Below are 18073 nucleotides of genomic sequence, written 5' to 3'. Positions count from 1 at the left end.
ACCATAACAGATACAAACATGCAAAATCTGAAGGTAATGCTAGAAGTCTAAACCTCAAAATGCACTCTCTCAGGACACTCCTAAAAATGGAGAACATCGATATCAGTGCAGTAACTGAGACCTGGTTCAAGGCTCCAGACAGCACCCCTGGAATACCAGGCTACAACTCTTACCACACTTTTTGGCCACCAAACCAGGACCAAAACACCAAAGGTGGAGTAGTGTCCATCTTCACCAAGGATATTCACACCACCAGGCTAGTTGCTCAACACAATGCGTCTGAAATTCTCCAGGTGCAACTAACACTAGGTAAGACTGCAATCCAAATTGTAGCTTGCTACAGATCCCCCACCATGCCCCACGATTCTAACTACACCTTTCTAAACATGCTGGAAAATATTAAGATACAACCAAACACCCTAATACTGGGTGATTTCAACTACCCTGCCATTAACTGAGAAAACTACTCGTGTACTAACACCTTTGCCCAACGGTTCTTGGAATTCATAAATTCCAATGTCCTGGATAAACTAATCCATAGTCCCACCAGGGGCTCCAGTACCCTAGACCTGGTCATTACCAACATGGGAAATCGATACTCCACACCTATGGTCACCCACTCGTTGGTCACATCTGACCATAAGCTAATCACTCTTGACATCCAAATCCCTTCCTCACCCCCCAGTAAGGAAACCTCAGTAAAAAAAACTTCTCCAAAGCCAACTTCATGCTACTCAAGTCAGAAGTGACAAACTTCATGAAACCCATGCAGATGGGAACTGAAAGTTTGACTACTGAATCCTACACTATGGAACTGTACGAGCACATCCACTCGTGCATGAATTGTGCCATCCCAAACAGAACCAAGATGCTCTCCTCCAAAAAAAGGAAGCCAATCTGGTGGTCCCCTGCCATAAACAAACTTTACAAAAAAAAGGAAAAACTATTGCAAAAAAAAGAGGAAAATTCCAGGATGCAAAAAACTCCCTTACCAGCCTCAGTAAGAAGCTGAGATCCCTCATAAAATCCTCCAAACCTAGTTATGAAAATAAAATTGCCAAAGATTCCAAAGACAACCACAAGGCATTCTATAACTATGTCAAGACTCTAAATGGCAATGCTCAGATCTGTTCTGAGCTACAACAGAATGGCATTAAATATACTTATCCCAAGGATATTGCCAATATCCTGGCAGATCGATTCAGTGCCAACTTCACTCCCCTATCACCCCCTAAAGGGCCCATCTCAATACCGAAAGATTGCCAAATTCTAGTAATAATGGCCACACAGGTAAAAAAACGCACTCTCCCAAGCTAAGAATAGAGCATCTATGGGACCAGATGACATCCCGGGCTGTGTACTACATGAACTACAAAATGAACTGGCACCTCACCTATGTGTCATGTTTAATCATAGCCTCACCTCAGGCTTCATACCCACTGAGTGGCGCACAGCTACAGTTATCCTACTCCACAAGGGGGGATCCACCTTGGATCCTGGGAACTACCGCCCCATCAGTCTGACAAGCCTGACCTGCATGGCCATGGAACATATTATCATGGAACTTATAAACAAAGACATTGGCAACCTTCAAACACTGGAGCCCACCCAGTCTGGGTTTGTGAAGGGCCGATCTTGTCTCCTGAACCTGACTGACTTCTTTGAATCAGTCTCTAGAGCTGTGGACGAGGGTAAGGCAGTCCACATAGCCTATATCTGGACCTCGCCAAGGCCTTCAACACCATCCCCCACTCTGGAATCATAGATAAACTTACTAAGCTGGGCAGTAATCCCTACGCCACTCGATGGGTTGCCAACTGGCGTACTGACCGAACCCACATGCTCCAGACAAGTGGAGTACCTCAGGGTTCAGTCCTGGGACCGCTCTTGTTTGGCATCTACTTCTCTGAAGTACAGGCCAACACTAAGGGACTCTGGCAAACAAAGTTCGCAGACGACTGCAAACTGGGAGCCATTACTGAATCCCCAAATTATGTGGATATTCTACAAAAGGGCCTTACAGAAACAGATGCTTGGTGCCAGAGCCATGGGCTCAAGCTCAATGTCAAGAAATGTATAGTTATCCCCTTTGGGGAAAAACATGTACCCATGAATTACCACATAGGTGGCAGTACACTAAACACCAAAAGTGTATAGACTTGGGGACACTGGTGGACAGTGGTCTCACCTTTGATAACCACATTGCCACAACAGTCAGGAAATCCTTCTATGTGGCACACCTCATCACTAAGGGCTTTTCATACAGAAAAAAGGAGGTCATTGTCTCACTGCACTCATTCCTCAGTAGACCCATTATAGAATACAACGCCTCATTTGGTATGTACCTCTCAAGACATCTGCAACAACTGGAAAGGCTGCAGAAATACCTCACTAAAAAAATCACAGGCCAAAAGTAGATGCCCTCCGCTGACCATCTAAAAAAACTCCAGCTATACTCTGTTGCATATCATCTACTCAGAGGCGATCTCTGTTTAACATACAAGGCCATGTCAAGCCTAGAGCTGTTGGACATGTTACACTTAAAGAAATCCCAATCCTTCAGAGCCACATGCTCCAGGGATCTAAACCTTGCCATCACAATGAACAAAACATGCTGGAGGGATAAGTTCCTGACCCAGAGACTTCCCAGACTCTGGAACAGACTGCCCATACATGTCAAGCAGAGCACCTCTTTGGCCCTCTTCAAAAAGAACCTTGACGATTGGATGGGAGATAGGAAATTCATCCCAGGGATCATGTCAGTCACCCTACTTGACAGGGTTCCAGGGAAGTAAATACTGTGGTAAGAAATAGCCAGGGAATTGTTATGGCTAGGCTTGTATAGGCCCTAGGGCAGATAGCCTAGTACCAACATATGAACCTATGAAACAAACAGGTGCTTAGATTTTCTGAATTACTTTCTTCTGTGAAAGAAAAAAACATAATTGTCTCTGAACAGCTAGCAAATGCAGACAATATTTGCCTTTGTTTGAAAATCTGGGAAAAAATATGGGAAGTTGTATAGTTTGATTGATATTACTGTCAGATACTTCATTTGGTAAAAAAGAAGGATTTGTTTGCACAGACACCCTATCCTTATGAAAGATTAGTTAAGGAGTCTTGCAAGATAAGGCCTGTAACTCAGATATTCTCCTAGCAGAAGTAATAACAGCTAAAAGGGAGGTTTTCCAGGATAAATACTTCATACTGCTATTTGCGGATGGTTCTAATGGGGAATTAATCAAAGATTGTAGCACCATATTCAAGTTTCAAGGTGTAGACTGATCCTTGTATGGAGGTCTCAGCAATAAGTTCCTTTCAGAAAGGCTTTAAAAAGTCTGTGTGACATTAGACCTGTGTCATTTAGACCATTATGAAAATTTGAAATTGAAGCTAGATGAACCCATATAGTCAAGGAGGATGCCCCTGCATCAAAAAGAGATGCTAAAAATTCCAAGACCTTATGAACTAGTCCAAAATATGGGTCAAGATTACTGCTTGTAGCCCATTTTGAAAATTATTGCCACTTGCTATTGTATAATCATCCATTCAAAGGTTTGTGGGAGGCTAGAAAAATTCTTTGAACTGGGGCCATAAGGCTAGTAAGCCTGGCAATCACTGGAACTGGAAAAGCCATGCAGTGAGTTTGAGATTTTGAAGATTTGGATGAATGTGTCCATCTGGATGTGACGAAAGGTCTGGAGCTGGGTCTAGCATCCAAGGTTTCTGAATTAAGTAAGGCCACAGAAAGGAAACCATATCTGGCGAGGCCAGAATGGGGCAATGAGAATGATTAAGTTCTTCGACCTGTTGGCTTTCTTCAGAAACTGTGAAATGAGAGGAACCCAGGAAAAGGCATACAGAAAACAGGGGGGCCAATCGTAAAGGAGAGTCTCTCTCAGTTACTCCCCCAGAGGGGGGGGATCAGGGCTAAGTAGCTGCTGCACTTGTTCAGGTGGGGGGATGCAAAGAGAATGCAGCAGGGCTGGCCTCATCAATGGAATATCCTTTCTGCCATGAAAGGGTTGAGAAACCACTTGTGAGCTATCAGGATTCTCCTGCTCAGTTTGTCCGCTATCATGTTAGAGCTCCCCGGAATATGCATTGCAATAAGAATGTGGTCAGATGAAATCGCCCACTGCCATATCCTGAGTGCATCTTGACAAAGTGGGTAAGGTCTGGTTCCCCCTTGTTTGCTGATGTACCAAACCACTAACATTTTGTCTGTTTGGATTGCAATCGTTCCCAAGAGGAGGTTTTTCGGAATGCTTACAATGCCAGCAGCACTGCCTTCCTCTCTAGAACACTGATGTGCAAACTGGCCTCTAACTGAGACCTAGTGCCTTGGACTGTCTTTTCCAAGATAATGCCCCCCCCCCACCTTATCCGGGATGTGTCTGTGGTCACTATGGCTTGGGGTTGAGGAGGGACAAATGGACGGCCCGACAGAATCTTGTTGAAATAGAGCCACCGACTCGGTCCTTTTTGCATAAATTGGTTAGCAGTACCTGATGGGACATTGGTTGATTCAGTAATGACCACTGTGACTCCAACAGCCATTCTAGAAGTTGCATGTCAAACTTCACAAGGGGAACTACAGTGATGGTGGCCACCATAGATCCTAGAGTCTGTAATACCAGTCTTGTAGTCACTGTTCTGTTGTGAAGAATATGTCTGACTTGCGATTTTATTCTTTGAAGTTTTTCTTGGAGTAGAGACAGTATGCAGGTGTGCTTGTGTCTAACACTATCCCTATGAACTCTAAATGCTGGGTTGGCTCTAGATGGAATTTTTCATAGCTGACAGTGATCCTCAGAGGAGCAAGTTTGAAGGATGCAGTTCCTTGCCTGGAGCAATAGATGCCTGGTGGTTGCGGCAATGAGCCAGTCATCTAGGTATGGGAACTCATGGAATCCTTGCAGTATGAAGTGAGCTGCTACCGCTGCCATGCATTTGGTGAACACCCTGGGGGCTGTGATGAGACCAAAGGGCAGGGCTCTGAACTGATAATAACTGGCTCCCAGCTAGAAGCGCAAAAATCTTCTGGAGCTTCTGTCTCTTTTTATGTGATGGTACTCATCCTGAAGATCTACTGAACACATCCAATCATTTTTTCCTAAGAATGGAAGTATAGACTGAACAATGACTATCTGGAATTTGGTTTGTTGAATTGACTTGTTCAAGACACTGAGATCCAAAATCAAGACACTGAGATCCAAAATCAGTCTCCACTCCCCTGTTATTTTTTTGGCATTAAAAAGAATCTTGAGTAAACTCCGGATCCTATCTGATCTGGTGGGACTGCTTGAGTGGCAATTTGCCGAGTAGTTTTTGAATTTCTAAAACTGCTCCATCCCTGTGACTGAGTGGAATGTCTGGGATTCTCTTTGGTTGTTTGGGTTGTTTTGAAAAGGGAATATTGTAACCTCTCTTTGGTTGTTTGGGTTGTTTTGAAAAGGGAATATTGTAACCTCTGGTTATAATCCTCTGCACCCAGTTGTCCATTGTTATGATTAGCCAGGCAGGTAAGTGCAGGGAAATTCATCCCCCAACTGCCTCCATTCAGGTTGATAGCAGTTACCAGGAAAAGAATCACTGGAACACTGATTTTGCAGACCTCCTCTGCCTCTAGTATGGCATCTTCCATTGTAACACCCCTTCTGCCCCAGGGGGAGTTGATACCACGTGAGTCCTGAAAAGGCCCTTGGGACTTTTTTGAACCATAGCTTTCCACTCCTTTGGTTCCTAGAGTAGGGCCATTGAGGAGTGGAAAAACACATTCACATGGCAAAAGCGTCTTTCCATCCTTCTCACATCTAGCAAGGGTCTCTAACTTTGGGGCCAAAGAGTGATGTTCCGTCAAAGGGACCATTGATGAAAGAAGACTTAAATGGCTACGCAAATTCACACAAGCACATCCAGCTGTGTCTCCTCATAGCTACTCCAAAACCTGCTGCCTTAGTCATCCCTTCAGCTGTGTGTGCAATGAGCCTCATGGATGAATTACATATTGAATCAAGGGTTGCCAGTTGGGAAGCTACTTTAGCCAGAACTCCCTCAGCTATGGATCCTGTTAAGAGTGTCTGATAGCTCCTTTATCAGATCTTGTTGAAGCCTGGTGAGATGTGCTATGAAGTTCAAGGACCTAAATGCAAAGGTTTGTGAAGTGTATATGAGCTTCACGAATCTATCCATCATCCTACACTCTTTATTAGGAGAAAGGATAGTAGGACTTTCATCAGAAAGTTCCTTTTTTGACTGCTGCAACCATGTCATCTGCTGGTAGCTCTTTAGCCCAATGTCCTTGATCTGCGGGAGCTGACAAAATACAGTCTGGTCTCTTGGAGACTGGTTCAATGGAATCAGGAATCTTCCAAGCCTGCTGTGCAATCAACTTAATTAGATTGTCAGCGGGTGGAGAGATCCAAGAAGTAGATGGTTGGGCATGGAAAGCCTCTAGGTATACTGACTCCTCAGAGGAAGCCTTTGGGAAGTCCAGCCACCCCTCTGTTTAAGGAACTCTAGAATGTCACCGAAAAAGACATCTTCTGGCGGTGACCTTGGAGAACCTTCCCCTTATCAAAGTCAGTATCTTCTGTGCAAGATTCCTCGAGGGAGTCCAAGTGCTTCCTCTTGCACTTTCTCTTCAGGGGTACCTCCTTGGTGAGATGGGCCGGGGAGGTGTCAGAAGAGGACATGGCTGCTGTGGTTGAATCCAGAGGCTTCCATGTCCACTGTCCAGAGGTGGAGGCTGGAAGTAGCTCTGGGTGAGGAGAAGGGCAGAGATGCTGTTCCAACAAGAGAGGTATCGACTGTGAGCCCGTAGTGGACAAAGCCCTCCCCATGGCCTGAAAAGCAGGCCCCTCCATACAGGAATGGGAGCCCAGAATCAAAATAGACTACTTCGAAACTGTGGTCCCATCCCGCACCAAGGTAGCCACCTCTGAGCCCAAAGCTGGAGTCGAACTTATGTGTGCTGAAGCCCCAATAAATATAGTCAGATCCAACAAGATTGATGTCAATCCAACCCCTAGAGGTCTCTGGCTCCAACAGAACTGAAAAGCTAAGGGTAGTGACCAGTACTGGAGACAAGGATCTCACTGGTGCACATAAAGTCAATACTGGGACTGTTGGAACTGGGAACTCCAAATGCTCAGTTGGAGTCAGAGGAGGAACGAGAACTGGGTTAGAGACATGTAAAGTTCCAGAGCCAGAAGTGTTAGCAACCAAAGAAGTGACTAATGCCCTCACTGCCAGGAGCTGGTCCACCAGCCTCAGAACATCAGACTCTATAAGGCTCTTGGTGGAACGGACTGAAGAGACTGATGGGGACTGGGGTCTGTCCAAGAATGGGCTTGGCAGTTGATCTACAAAAGGATCTATTTTTGAAGAATATGTTGTGTGAGGCAAATCTTTACATGAAAACTCCTTCGGTTCTGAGACCGGTGGAACAGAGGAGGGGGAAAATGTCCGATCCAAAGTAGTAGTGGGTGCCGGAATTGTTGGTGTATAGATTGGCACCAATGGCACCGATGACGGTAGCTGCATTCCATTCAGTTCCACTGAAACTGTGGGAACCGAGCAGCTCCTCTTCTTAGAACCTTCATGTCTGGATGAAGAGAAAGAAGAAGGGGAGCTAACATGAGTCTTATAAGCTACAGATATAGCCTCATTGAAGCTAAATTTTATCAGGCCTTTCAGGATGAGCTTATTTTTCTTCTCTATGAGGGCCCAGTAACTAAAGCCATGACAGATGGCACATTCTTCTTGAAGGTGCACCAAGCCCAAGCAGTAGACACACAAGGAATGTCCACCCGAGTTCGGCAATTTGTGATCACAATTCTGAAATCTCTTGAAGTCAGAAGTACCTTCAGTCTTCTCAGCCATGTCAAAAAGGCACACGTGCACACACACTCAAACTTTCCTTTCTCGTGTGTGTAAGTTTTTTTTTTTTTTTTTTTGAAAAATAAAATATACCAATGATGGTATGAAAGATTTACCGTAATGGTAATAAGATAGATGGAAAGAGAAAAGAGGCATCAGCAATGGTATGGAAGATTACCGTAAAGGTATTCAGAAAATAAAACAATAATCGTGTTAAGGAAAGAGGTAAAAAAATAAAATTCTAGGGAAGCAACTACTCACTAAAGAGTTCTAAAAAAAAGTAAATAACACTTACAGTTATTAGAAATGGCTAGCTCGAGAGCTGACAGGAAAGGAACGCATCTGGCACTTAAAGCAGCAAATGAGATATGAGGTAATCTTAAGAGCAGCATTCTGGGTAAAGCTAAGCTCGAGAGTTTTTGGAAGGCTCTAGCTGGAATAACACCCAAGTCGGTTACAAAATACAGAACTGAACCCACAGTCAAGGATTAAGTGAAGATTGACAACATCAGATCTGCTGTTTATGTATTAACTGTCAGCCAAAATTCACACCACAGTTTACAGCTACTGAAGCTTTAGCATTACAATAACCTCTAGAATGTCTGTTTTTGATTCTGAAAGTCTCTTTGCAGCATCAGTTACCAGAAATGAGTGTAAACTATGTATATTATTTTGGCATATTGAGCACTTTGCTGTTGTCATTATCCCTTTCACTTACAGTATGTCCACATAACTTCTGCATGGCAATGCCTCAGCTCAGCATAAGTTTTCATTTCACAGTTTAGCATAAAAAATTCCTTGGATACAGACAGTCATCACACTTTATAATGCAACTGCATTCACTTTTCCACTTTCCATTTCTTTTTGTGTCACTCTGCATCAAAGGAATGACTGCCAGTTAAAATACTTACATCTCAAAGCGTTCAGTCCTCATTTCTTTCACCAAGTTAATGTAGAGGTTCAGTGTAATGCAGCACACCCATGCCAGAGAGCACCAGTCTGTATGAGAAGAGATGACAGATGTAATCAATTCTCTAGTTAATAATGCTTTATAAATAGACAATTTAATGGCTCATGGAGATTATCCAATTACAGCAACAAATAAGGTTAACTACAGGCAAATGGAGTGAAAGAAGGAATTTTGATTTATTTCAAGCCTCTGAAGTAAGAATCTGGGTTTTCTAACATTTTTTGCTTTTGCAATTCAGATTATTAACCTGAAAGCAATATAAACATTGCCATTAGCTTAGAATGACTTGCCTCTGGCAAAGGAGTATGATATCTATTTTATACAAACTGTTGCAAACAGCATTACAATAAAAGACAGAAAGAATGACTATCATCATATCATGTCATATATTTCTCCTTAATGCTGCACTGCAGTATTAGCAATCCAACCATCTTCCAGCGACAAAGGTGAGTGTGCTACCTGTTGCATGACTGACACTGACAATACCTCATTTAAAGGCCCTATAGTCTAGACCGAACATTCCTCTTACATAACAGTAACGTACTGTACAACTTTAAACAATAAAGCCTAGTTCACTATAAGCTGGAGCCTATTTTGCAAGTTTCCTTTGTACCAGTTCTAGTAGCTGTAAGTCAGTTTTCATGTATCAACAAAATCCTGAATTATACTATAATATAGGGCTTACAATACTTTTTTAAAGCTCGATAAGCATAACATGGTTTCTGAAGGAGATAATTTAGGACATGACGTCAAATATCAGCATTGTTTTATTATATTTTATTTTCTTTGAAGGTCAGGTTGGTGGTAATCCAGATTTCAAAGTCCCTTATTTGTTTAGTAACCTCAAGTGTAGAGCTGTTAAGCTTTAGTTTAAAATATTTTGTAACAATGCCCATTCAGCTAAGCTTATACACTCTATGCTGACTTTAAGGTCCTTGTTCATTATCCAGTAGTATAGGAGTACACTAACCACAAACTGTAGTCATTTCTTGCTTTCAGAAGACCACAGCCCCAGTCTTAATGCCATCAGTATATTTGGACAGCCAGCAATTTTGAGATGTAGGAAGAAATTAAAAGATAAGATTGAACAATAAGGACTTATACTTAAGGAACTCTTTGATTCATTCTAACTTTAATTCATGTTGACTCACTCTGAATTATTAACTTACAGTGTTTCCTAACTGGCCAGTCTGTAATCCATACCACTATAAATCTGCATTTTACTGGCTCCCTGTTAGTGGATCTGCTGCTATTACGGGATGTTGGCATGTGGTTATTACAAGACACAGGTCACCAGTCGAAGTGGGATATATGTATGGTCACCCATGTTGATGATATTAGTTAGCAATCCCATGGAGACTCCATGGTAATGCCACTACTCAAAACAACACTAATGAGAAGGGCTACAAAAATGTGGAAATTCCTGTCATGGCTGAAAGGCTGACAGCCATTCCATGACTAAACTCTCACACATCTATGGAACAAATGGACTCAAGTAGCTCTTGCCACAGTAGGGAATGAACAAACAGCTAAGGTGACAACTTGATTGCTGGCAGTCACTGGGATATAAATAAGATACAGAAAAACATTGTGATTCCTCCAAAGTTTTTTTTGTTGACTTTATCTGTTGCGTCTTAACACTACATGTTTATGAATGCAGACGTTACTATTAAAGAACTCACTGACAGTATCCTGAGAAAGCTTATTTGCTGAATAAATACAGTATCCCAAACTATATACATAAGCTTGCCATTTAATGCACCATACTTTCCAGTGGTAAGCTATAGGAATGATAGTTTACTTATGACTGAGTTTAATTTTACTCTTAGGTTAAAGATGATGAAATCATGATAAGGATTAATTAGAGAAGAGATAACCATGGGTGGGAGCACTGAAAGTTCCTAGGTTTGTCAATGGTTTATCCTGTAATGTTTAGGGTTTTAATATCTAATAAAGTTAATGATATCAGTTTTGTTTCAGTCTTTGATTTTTCTAACAGCGCTTTTCTAAGCACCTGCCATCTACCCAGAATTGTCTCCCATCTGTGGTTCATGTGGAGTAGAAGAAACTTTGAACCCGAATAAAAAGCAGGTTCAACAAATAACACTAGGCCTCAGCAGATATGGTAGTAGGCTTTATGATACTTAAGGCATGCACTCTGTGCTTCATCGTAGCCTTTTGCTTCATTAATTTTTCTAATTTCTTTACTTCAAGAAAAGAAGAGGAATGTGAGTGATTATTGCTTTCCTCCAAGCTCCCAAGCTCTCAATGGCTTTGCTGTGTTGGAGACTACTAAATGAAGCAGGTCCAATGTCTCCCGGCCCTTCTGAAGCCTCCTTTTCTAGCTGCTGGAGTTTCTGAGGTAACAAGAACATTTTTAAGCTTTATGATAATGATTTTTAGTCACATCATTAAACTTACAGGGACACTTCTGGTGATCAAGAGCAAAACTCAGACAAAGAAGACAATGAGTGACTACCTACAAGTGAAATTAGTTTTCTAAAAACTCAGACAAAGAAGACAATGAGTGACTACCTACAAGTGAAATTAGTTTTCTACAAGTTCATTTATTAACCAAAACTATGACTGCCAAATGGGCTGTCCAAGAAAATTTCAAAACAAAAGGGTAAAGAAATCAGAGAAGTAAGTAGTGGATAATCTCTAGCCGAAGAACAATAACGCTAGAAATATAAATGTAAATAAAAGGATAAATAATAGAAGGAAGGAATGATATCTCAATGGAATCTCTTTCAGATTCTAAAAGAGTAGCCTGATGTTATCAAATTCACCTTAACTCTTTCACTGCAGAAATATTTTATATTAGTATACTATAAATATTACACGCACAAAGTCCTGTGTGTATGAGTTACTACAAACTTTCAAATGGCTTGGGTCACAGCTGAAAAAGGCCACTGTACCAGTCCATCTACCAAGTTAACAAAGAGTAAATAATTTAAAAATGAATGAATTAATGCATACATAAACAAGCAAGCAAATAAATAAACAAATAAAATGAAAAGGCAGGAGGGAGCAGTTAGCTGCCTGTAAAACGTAAATGTCAAGTGGTCCTGACACCTGCATATTAAGTCCTGATGATTCCTGCACATGGTGCTCTCTAACACCAGATCACAGTGTCTAAACTTTGAAGTGTTTTCTAAATGGGACTTGGCTTCGCTTACTTCAGGAACCCACAATGTTTAATACTACTGTTTCATAGCTAGATTAACTTTTGAAATTTTGAGCATCTGTTTTTTTCCTCCACTACTTTTCCCTTCAAAAATAGGACTCAATCTATAAATCACTGCTAAAACCTGCCAGGCAGTATATATTTAATAATGATATATAAAGGTGGCAAGTGTTTCATTCATCAATGGCATCCACAAGAAATGAACAAAGATGTATTTTTTCAGAATTCAGCACACAAAAATAATTTCTTGAAGCTGCCACCTGAGTTTAAATGATTAAGAACCGAAGTTAACACATGCACATAAACTTAAAATAGGTATAATTATTAGCAGCCACTACACATTACAGCTCTTTATGAGAAGGAATAGATGGGATAATGTAAGTTCTATCACTACGAAAAATAAGCTATCATATAAACAGAATAACAGTGAATTCAAAACTAGCTGTCACATTTATCAAATGATTGTGCAATGTTGCTTTGTCGAATTATCCACTGTTACACTTTCCAAGTGATTCTGCAATATAGCTTTGTACAATGCACCTTCCAACATGGGGGGAGGGGCTTACCCACCACACTTATGCAAATTACATATATAAACTCTGAGATCTGCTAAATCACAAAGCAGGTTGAATACTCCAAGACACTTCAATTTTTATAGCAGACTCAGCCTCACCAAACAAGTTTGAGTTTTAAAAAGTTTAATACAGTAAATCTGAGATCTAAAGCATAAATATTAGTCCTGCTTTTAAATGCTGGAGGGACAGATGTATCCCCCTGCAAATGGAGTGTCTTTGGAACAGGCTACCAATTCATGTGAAACAGAGCACCTCTATGACACTGTTCAAGAGGAACCTGGATGAATGGATGGGGCACCGGAAATTCTTACCGGGGGACAGAGTCCATAACCCTCCTGGACACGGGCAATCATCACGAAATGCAATCTTGGGTACTGACTAGCATTTCTATAGTATTACATTAGGATGAAACGGCTAAGCTTAAAATGACCTCTGCGTCAATAGCCTAGTAATCTCCTTTGATTCTATAGTCCTATGAAAAACTTTTCCTACTTTACGCATTTTAATTCAACAGTGCAATTAGATTTCACTAAGTTTAAACTCAGTGATTTAGCCAAGTACCTGTCAGGGCTAGAGGCATTTTTCAGGACTGCTCCTTGCAAATCTAGCACTGCCAGAGCAATGCAGGCACAACATCTCAGTAAAATGTGGGTACAGGTATGTTAATGTCACCAAGGAGTACGGGGTCTGGTTCATATGTGTAATCAAGGTGACATATCTCCGCAAGCTCAGTCACAGAAAAGCTTTCTGGTAGTTGTTCTTTAAAATAAGTAGTATTCTATGTACTGGCAAGAAAGATCACTCTAGTATTGTTAAGAGGTTGTGACAGACTAGGGAATGTTCAGTTATGAAAGGAGACCTTATGAGACGTAGGGCACGATTGTAAAATGAGTGATGAGGCACACTTTTGTAAAGTATGACTAAGAAAGTAACAATCTACTGTTAAATATTTCAGCCCTGATTTCATAGGTGATGAATAGATTACTCACCATGTTTTCCATCATACAGTAGATAATATTTGCTATATACAGTAAAGTGAGGGTAAAGTGCTCTGGTTTATTTACTGCTAATGTTTCCGACTCTCCTGCTGACAAAAATCTTTCAGCTCACAAGCACTTTTCCACAGTAATGCATATGTGCCTTTCCTTTTGCATTAATGCAAGCTATGTATGCTCAACACTGAAAAAAATGTGTCTTAACAGTCCTTTTTTGGGAAAATACAGTAATGTTAACAGCTAAGAATACATGTCAATTTGAAGCTTTATAGGATAGGCAACTCAGGGCCATAAGTGCACTGACGTAAACATGTACAAATTATACTTTGCTTCATTCCAAAGCCAGATTGTCAAAACTACCCTAGTAAAATGGCTACAAAGAACAAACTGTAGCCATTAATCTGAGGCATTTCTAAAGAATTAGTGCCACTAGAGAAACAGTACAGTACAAATGGTGCTGCTAAGCAAACAGTGAGTGCCTGCATGCCACTGCATTTCGTGTGTTTCAGGCAGCTATTCATTCTGTCATCCTCAATTACTAACATATTAATACTGCAACGTTTTAATTTCAGGTATCTATTACAGCTGTTCCTTCAGTAACCTTAAGTTAACTACCAAAAAGAGGACTTATCTTAATGCTGCAATGTTTTGATTTAATGAAAAACATACCAGTCTCGGTTGCTCTTTAAGTGATCCCACTGTGTCTATTCCTTCTCTAGCAGTCAGTTCTAATTACAAGAGATATGTAAAGCAAGGTTAAAAGAGCATGAACTATGAAATTGCTCAGTACCTTTTTATAAAAGTCAAGTGCACTTACCTTTTCATTATTATAGCACTACCTAATAAAACTAGAGTTGTGAGGTCTGCCAAACTGAAAATGCTATCTAGGAAGAACACTACACATGCTTACCACACACAGAACAATTACCATTTGCATATCCATAATACATAGTTCAATACATCTACATTAACCTAAAATAGCTATACAACCAGGTAGTAAAGACAAGTTTATTTCATAAGTACTAAATCAGCATGCATAATGGATTGTCAATACCAGTGGCACAGAGGGATAAAACCCTAGCTATGTCCTAGGCAACACAAGCCAGGTTGGAGATCAGGTACATAATGGTGATGGCAGGGAGAATGGGCAGACCCATCCTGGGGGAGGAGCAAGACTAGCTGCAGACACACACACACACACACACACACACACACACACACACACACACACACACACACACACACACACACAGCCACTATCCCTCAGATGAGAACGGCAACAAAGAGTAATGGCCTGAGGGCAGGCATTAAGCTTACCAAGCCGTAGCTTTCACAGCAAATGTGCAGAAGTATTCACCTACAAGGAGAGGGCACTCTGGGCTACTGTGTTAAAGCAGCTCACTTGTCCACCCACCCAGGAGTGAAGTTAGTCCATTCAAATGTCTTACTGCTAGGATGCCATCTACAGCACAAAGAATCCTCATGACTGCTTGAAAGATGGCCCTCTTTGGTCAGCTTCTGCCTTGGATCTGGGTGAAACTCTCGGGGAGGAGGAACAAATGAGCACTGTTTGGTCAAGGGAAAGCTTGACAACTGGCAGATATAGGGAAAAAAATCACCAAAAGAAGGATAACCGATTTTAAAAACAAAGCAATACAATAAACCCATATTAAACTATATTAGCTATTACCACTACAAAACACTATTTAAAATAACTCTATGCAGCATATATTAATGAAAACATAAACATAATTAATCAATACATTACATATAAAATATTAGGTCAAGTTTCAAAAAATGTTATAGCTCCAATCTGGAGGACTTCCACCAAGTAAAGATGCTGCCTTACCCCAAGCGCCACCACAACATATGCAGTGGCAAAGACAGCTCGGGTTAAGCTGCAGAACCTACAGTGGCAGCACATCTCAAGCTACTACCATTTTAAAGAAGTATAATACCAAGAATTTGCTTTCATAATGCAATGTCAAAACATGCTACATTAATAGGTTGTTTTAAGTATTCTTAAAACAACTTAATGCTAGGAATAGAGGCTGTGACGCCCACCACTGTTGCCAATATGTGATTGGCACCACTATGTTTTGTCCCCATGATGGGCCAGTAATCAAGGAGCCTGAATCCTCACCAATGACACTGGAGAGTGATGTGCACTTGAAATAACAATGGATATACTCAGTATTTCCAAATACAGACCTCTGTGCATCAAGTACAATTTCCCTTAAGAGCATACAGGGAACACACTCAGCCTGGGGTCTGGATGTCTCTATATCTGTCACCCTCCAGCTCCCCATTAAGACTCCCCACAGGTACAGCTGTAGGGTTAGGTCCTCAGAAGAGTGTCCAAACGAAGTCCTCCAGCACCCTCTGTGAAACCAGTGCTTCGTGTCCCTACCCCAAGTAGCTGACACACACATTTACACCTAGGAAAGGCTAGCACAGATTTACTAGCTATGCCTCCTTCTGCCCACACTATAAGGTAGATTCACTGCCACCAGACACTCCACAATCAGATACTCTAAGGCCCTTAACAAGGGGTGTCCAATTATACTGTGGACTATTAATACTAATACAAATGGTAGTAGTTCACCAAGACAGCTAGGCCCTCTGGAGTGGCCCACACAGTGCCACCAAATAAATATAAGTACTCTGAAAGGTTAGACACTACGGACCAACCACAATAAAAGTTTTAAATATATTTAATAATAACAAAAGAATATGAATATATTTAATATATATATTCACAGCAAACCAGAGTTCAAATCACAGAAAATATTGAAAACAACATTGATGGACAGACTCATATAAATAAAGAAAAACAATCTCTAAACTAAGCTTCACTATATTCTTGACTGAATCTAAGAGAATTTTACTGTTTCCTAATAACTTACTTGGGCAAGGCAAGATGAAATATGTGAGCAGTCTTTCTGGTTAGGCTCCCAAACAGAATAATCTATGCTGTAAAATATAATAGCCAAGATGACTTGCAGAATGATATCATCTGATCACCTGACTCTGGGTTCCCACAATACCTCCTTTTGAAGTTTGAAATAGGAATTGACCATAGACGGCTGCAATACACATCCAAATGTTGGCGGTAGTGGCTGGAGGCCTCCCCTTTTTTCACTGAGCTAATGAACAAAGGCTCTGTCTCAGACCCATCATCTCTGGTCCTACTCAGCACTGTGGGGTGCCGTTAAATTATTTAACAGTACATTTCTCTTATTTTACATTTACATATACATTTAATGTGGATACCATAATACATGTACATTTCTCTTCATTTCAGCAGTGTGCACTGTTGATACATTTTAACACAATTAACACAAGCAAAGCTCACAAATACATTTTCAGCACAAGCATCTATACAGATCAGTTTGATATACTAATGACATATAATTATTTACAAAATTCCAGCTAGCTGTACTGGCACAAGTCTTATATCTATTGCCTTATTTCTCCTTGGCATGGCTGGCAGCACCTCCTATCGTCACAAAGGCCACTTAAGGAGTTCCCCATACAGTGCCTGCAACCTAAGCAAACACAAAGACCCAGCTGCAGACACAAGAATGGGAGAGTAAAAAGTGCAAGAAAGAAAGACATCACATGGAAGATGATGCTTCATGGATGGCAATATAAAGTTAACTAAAAGAGTGCCCTTGCAGGAGAATAGCATATTAGGGAGTGCCAAATGACATATCACTTAAAAATCAGTTGAATGAGATGAGATACAGACCAGAGAGGTATAAAGGCTAGAAAAATGCATAAGACTAACACCAAAGGCTAGAAAAATGCATAAGACTAACACCAACAGGCTCAGTACTGATAACAAACAAAAGACAATGCACAGACAGACTGAGAAGCCAATTACACCTATCCGATAAAAGCTATAATTCCCAAATAATGGAGTAATAGTCTTAAACTACTTATGTAAGGCAGACATGGACCAAATACACTTAGCCAGGTCAATGTTGGCTAAAATCACAGCTGTACCCTGCTACACATCACAAAGTGGCTTTAAAATTACTGTATGTTGCTCCATTTGTTTATATACCTAGCACCTTAACACAGTAGTGAGTGCCAGGTCACACAACTTCTCTGGGAGTCGATGTACGGGGTGCATCTGATATTTTAGGTGCACCACACAAACTGATACTTGTCTTGAGATTTGAGGATGCACTCATTTCCAATGATTGTTACGGAGTAAAGTATAGCTGCATTATCACCTACGATGGCTACTGTGATTCCTCATTTGCATATATGAAAATAGGAACCACTGTATCCATCATGCAAAAATGCCTATGTTACAAAAACACTGCAAGGTTGGGGTAACAGCTTGTTTTGGAATCTAGTGCACAAAGTAGACTACTCACTAAGCCATCTTGAATTAAACAGGATTTAAAATAAGCAACAGAGACAACGATGAAGGGTCAGTACCCCTAGTGCA

The 18073-nt window shown here is 40.9% G+C and overlaps 1 protein-coding gene across 3 annotated transcripts in view; it reads right to left on the bottom strand.

Annotated features, from left to right (window-relative positions):
- Positions 1-18073, bottom strand: part of LOC122802621 (cyclic AMP receptor-like protein A) — a 3720933-nt gene that overhangs the window by 2074772 nt on the left and 1628088 nt on the right. For all 3 annotated transcript variants that reach the window (XM_044072312.1, XM_044072313.1, XR_006364962.1), the window contains one exon: positions 8796-8883. In XM_044072312.1, coding sequence (XP_043928247.1) covers positions 8796-8883 — 88 coding nt within the window. The remainder of the gene's footprint in view (positions 1-8795; positions 8884-18073) is intronic.

This window comes from Protopterus annectens, chromosome 5.part0 (genome assembly GCF_019279795.1).
Source record: "Protopterus annectens isolate FY-2018-M chromosome 5.part0, PAN1.0, whole genome shotgun sequence".
Taxonomy (NCBI): Eukaryota; Metazoa; Chordata; order Ceratodontiformes; family Protopteridae; genus Protopterus; species Protopterus annectens.
This window is presented reverse-complemented; position numbering and strand designations above follow the sequence as displayed.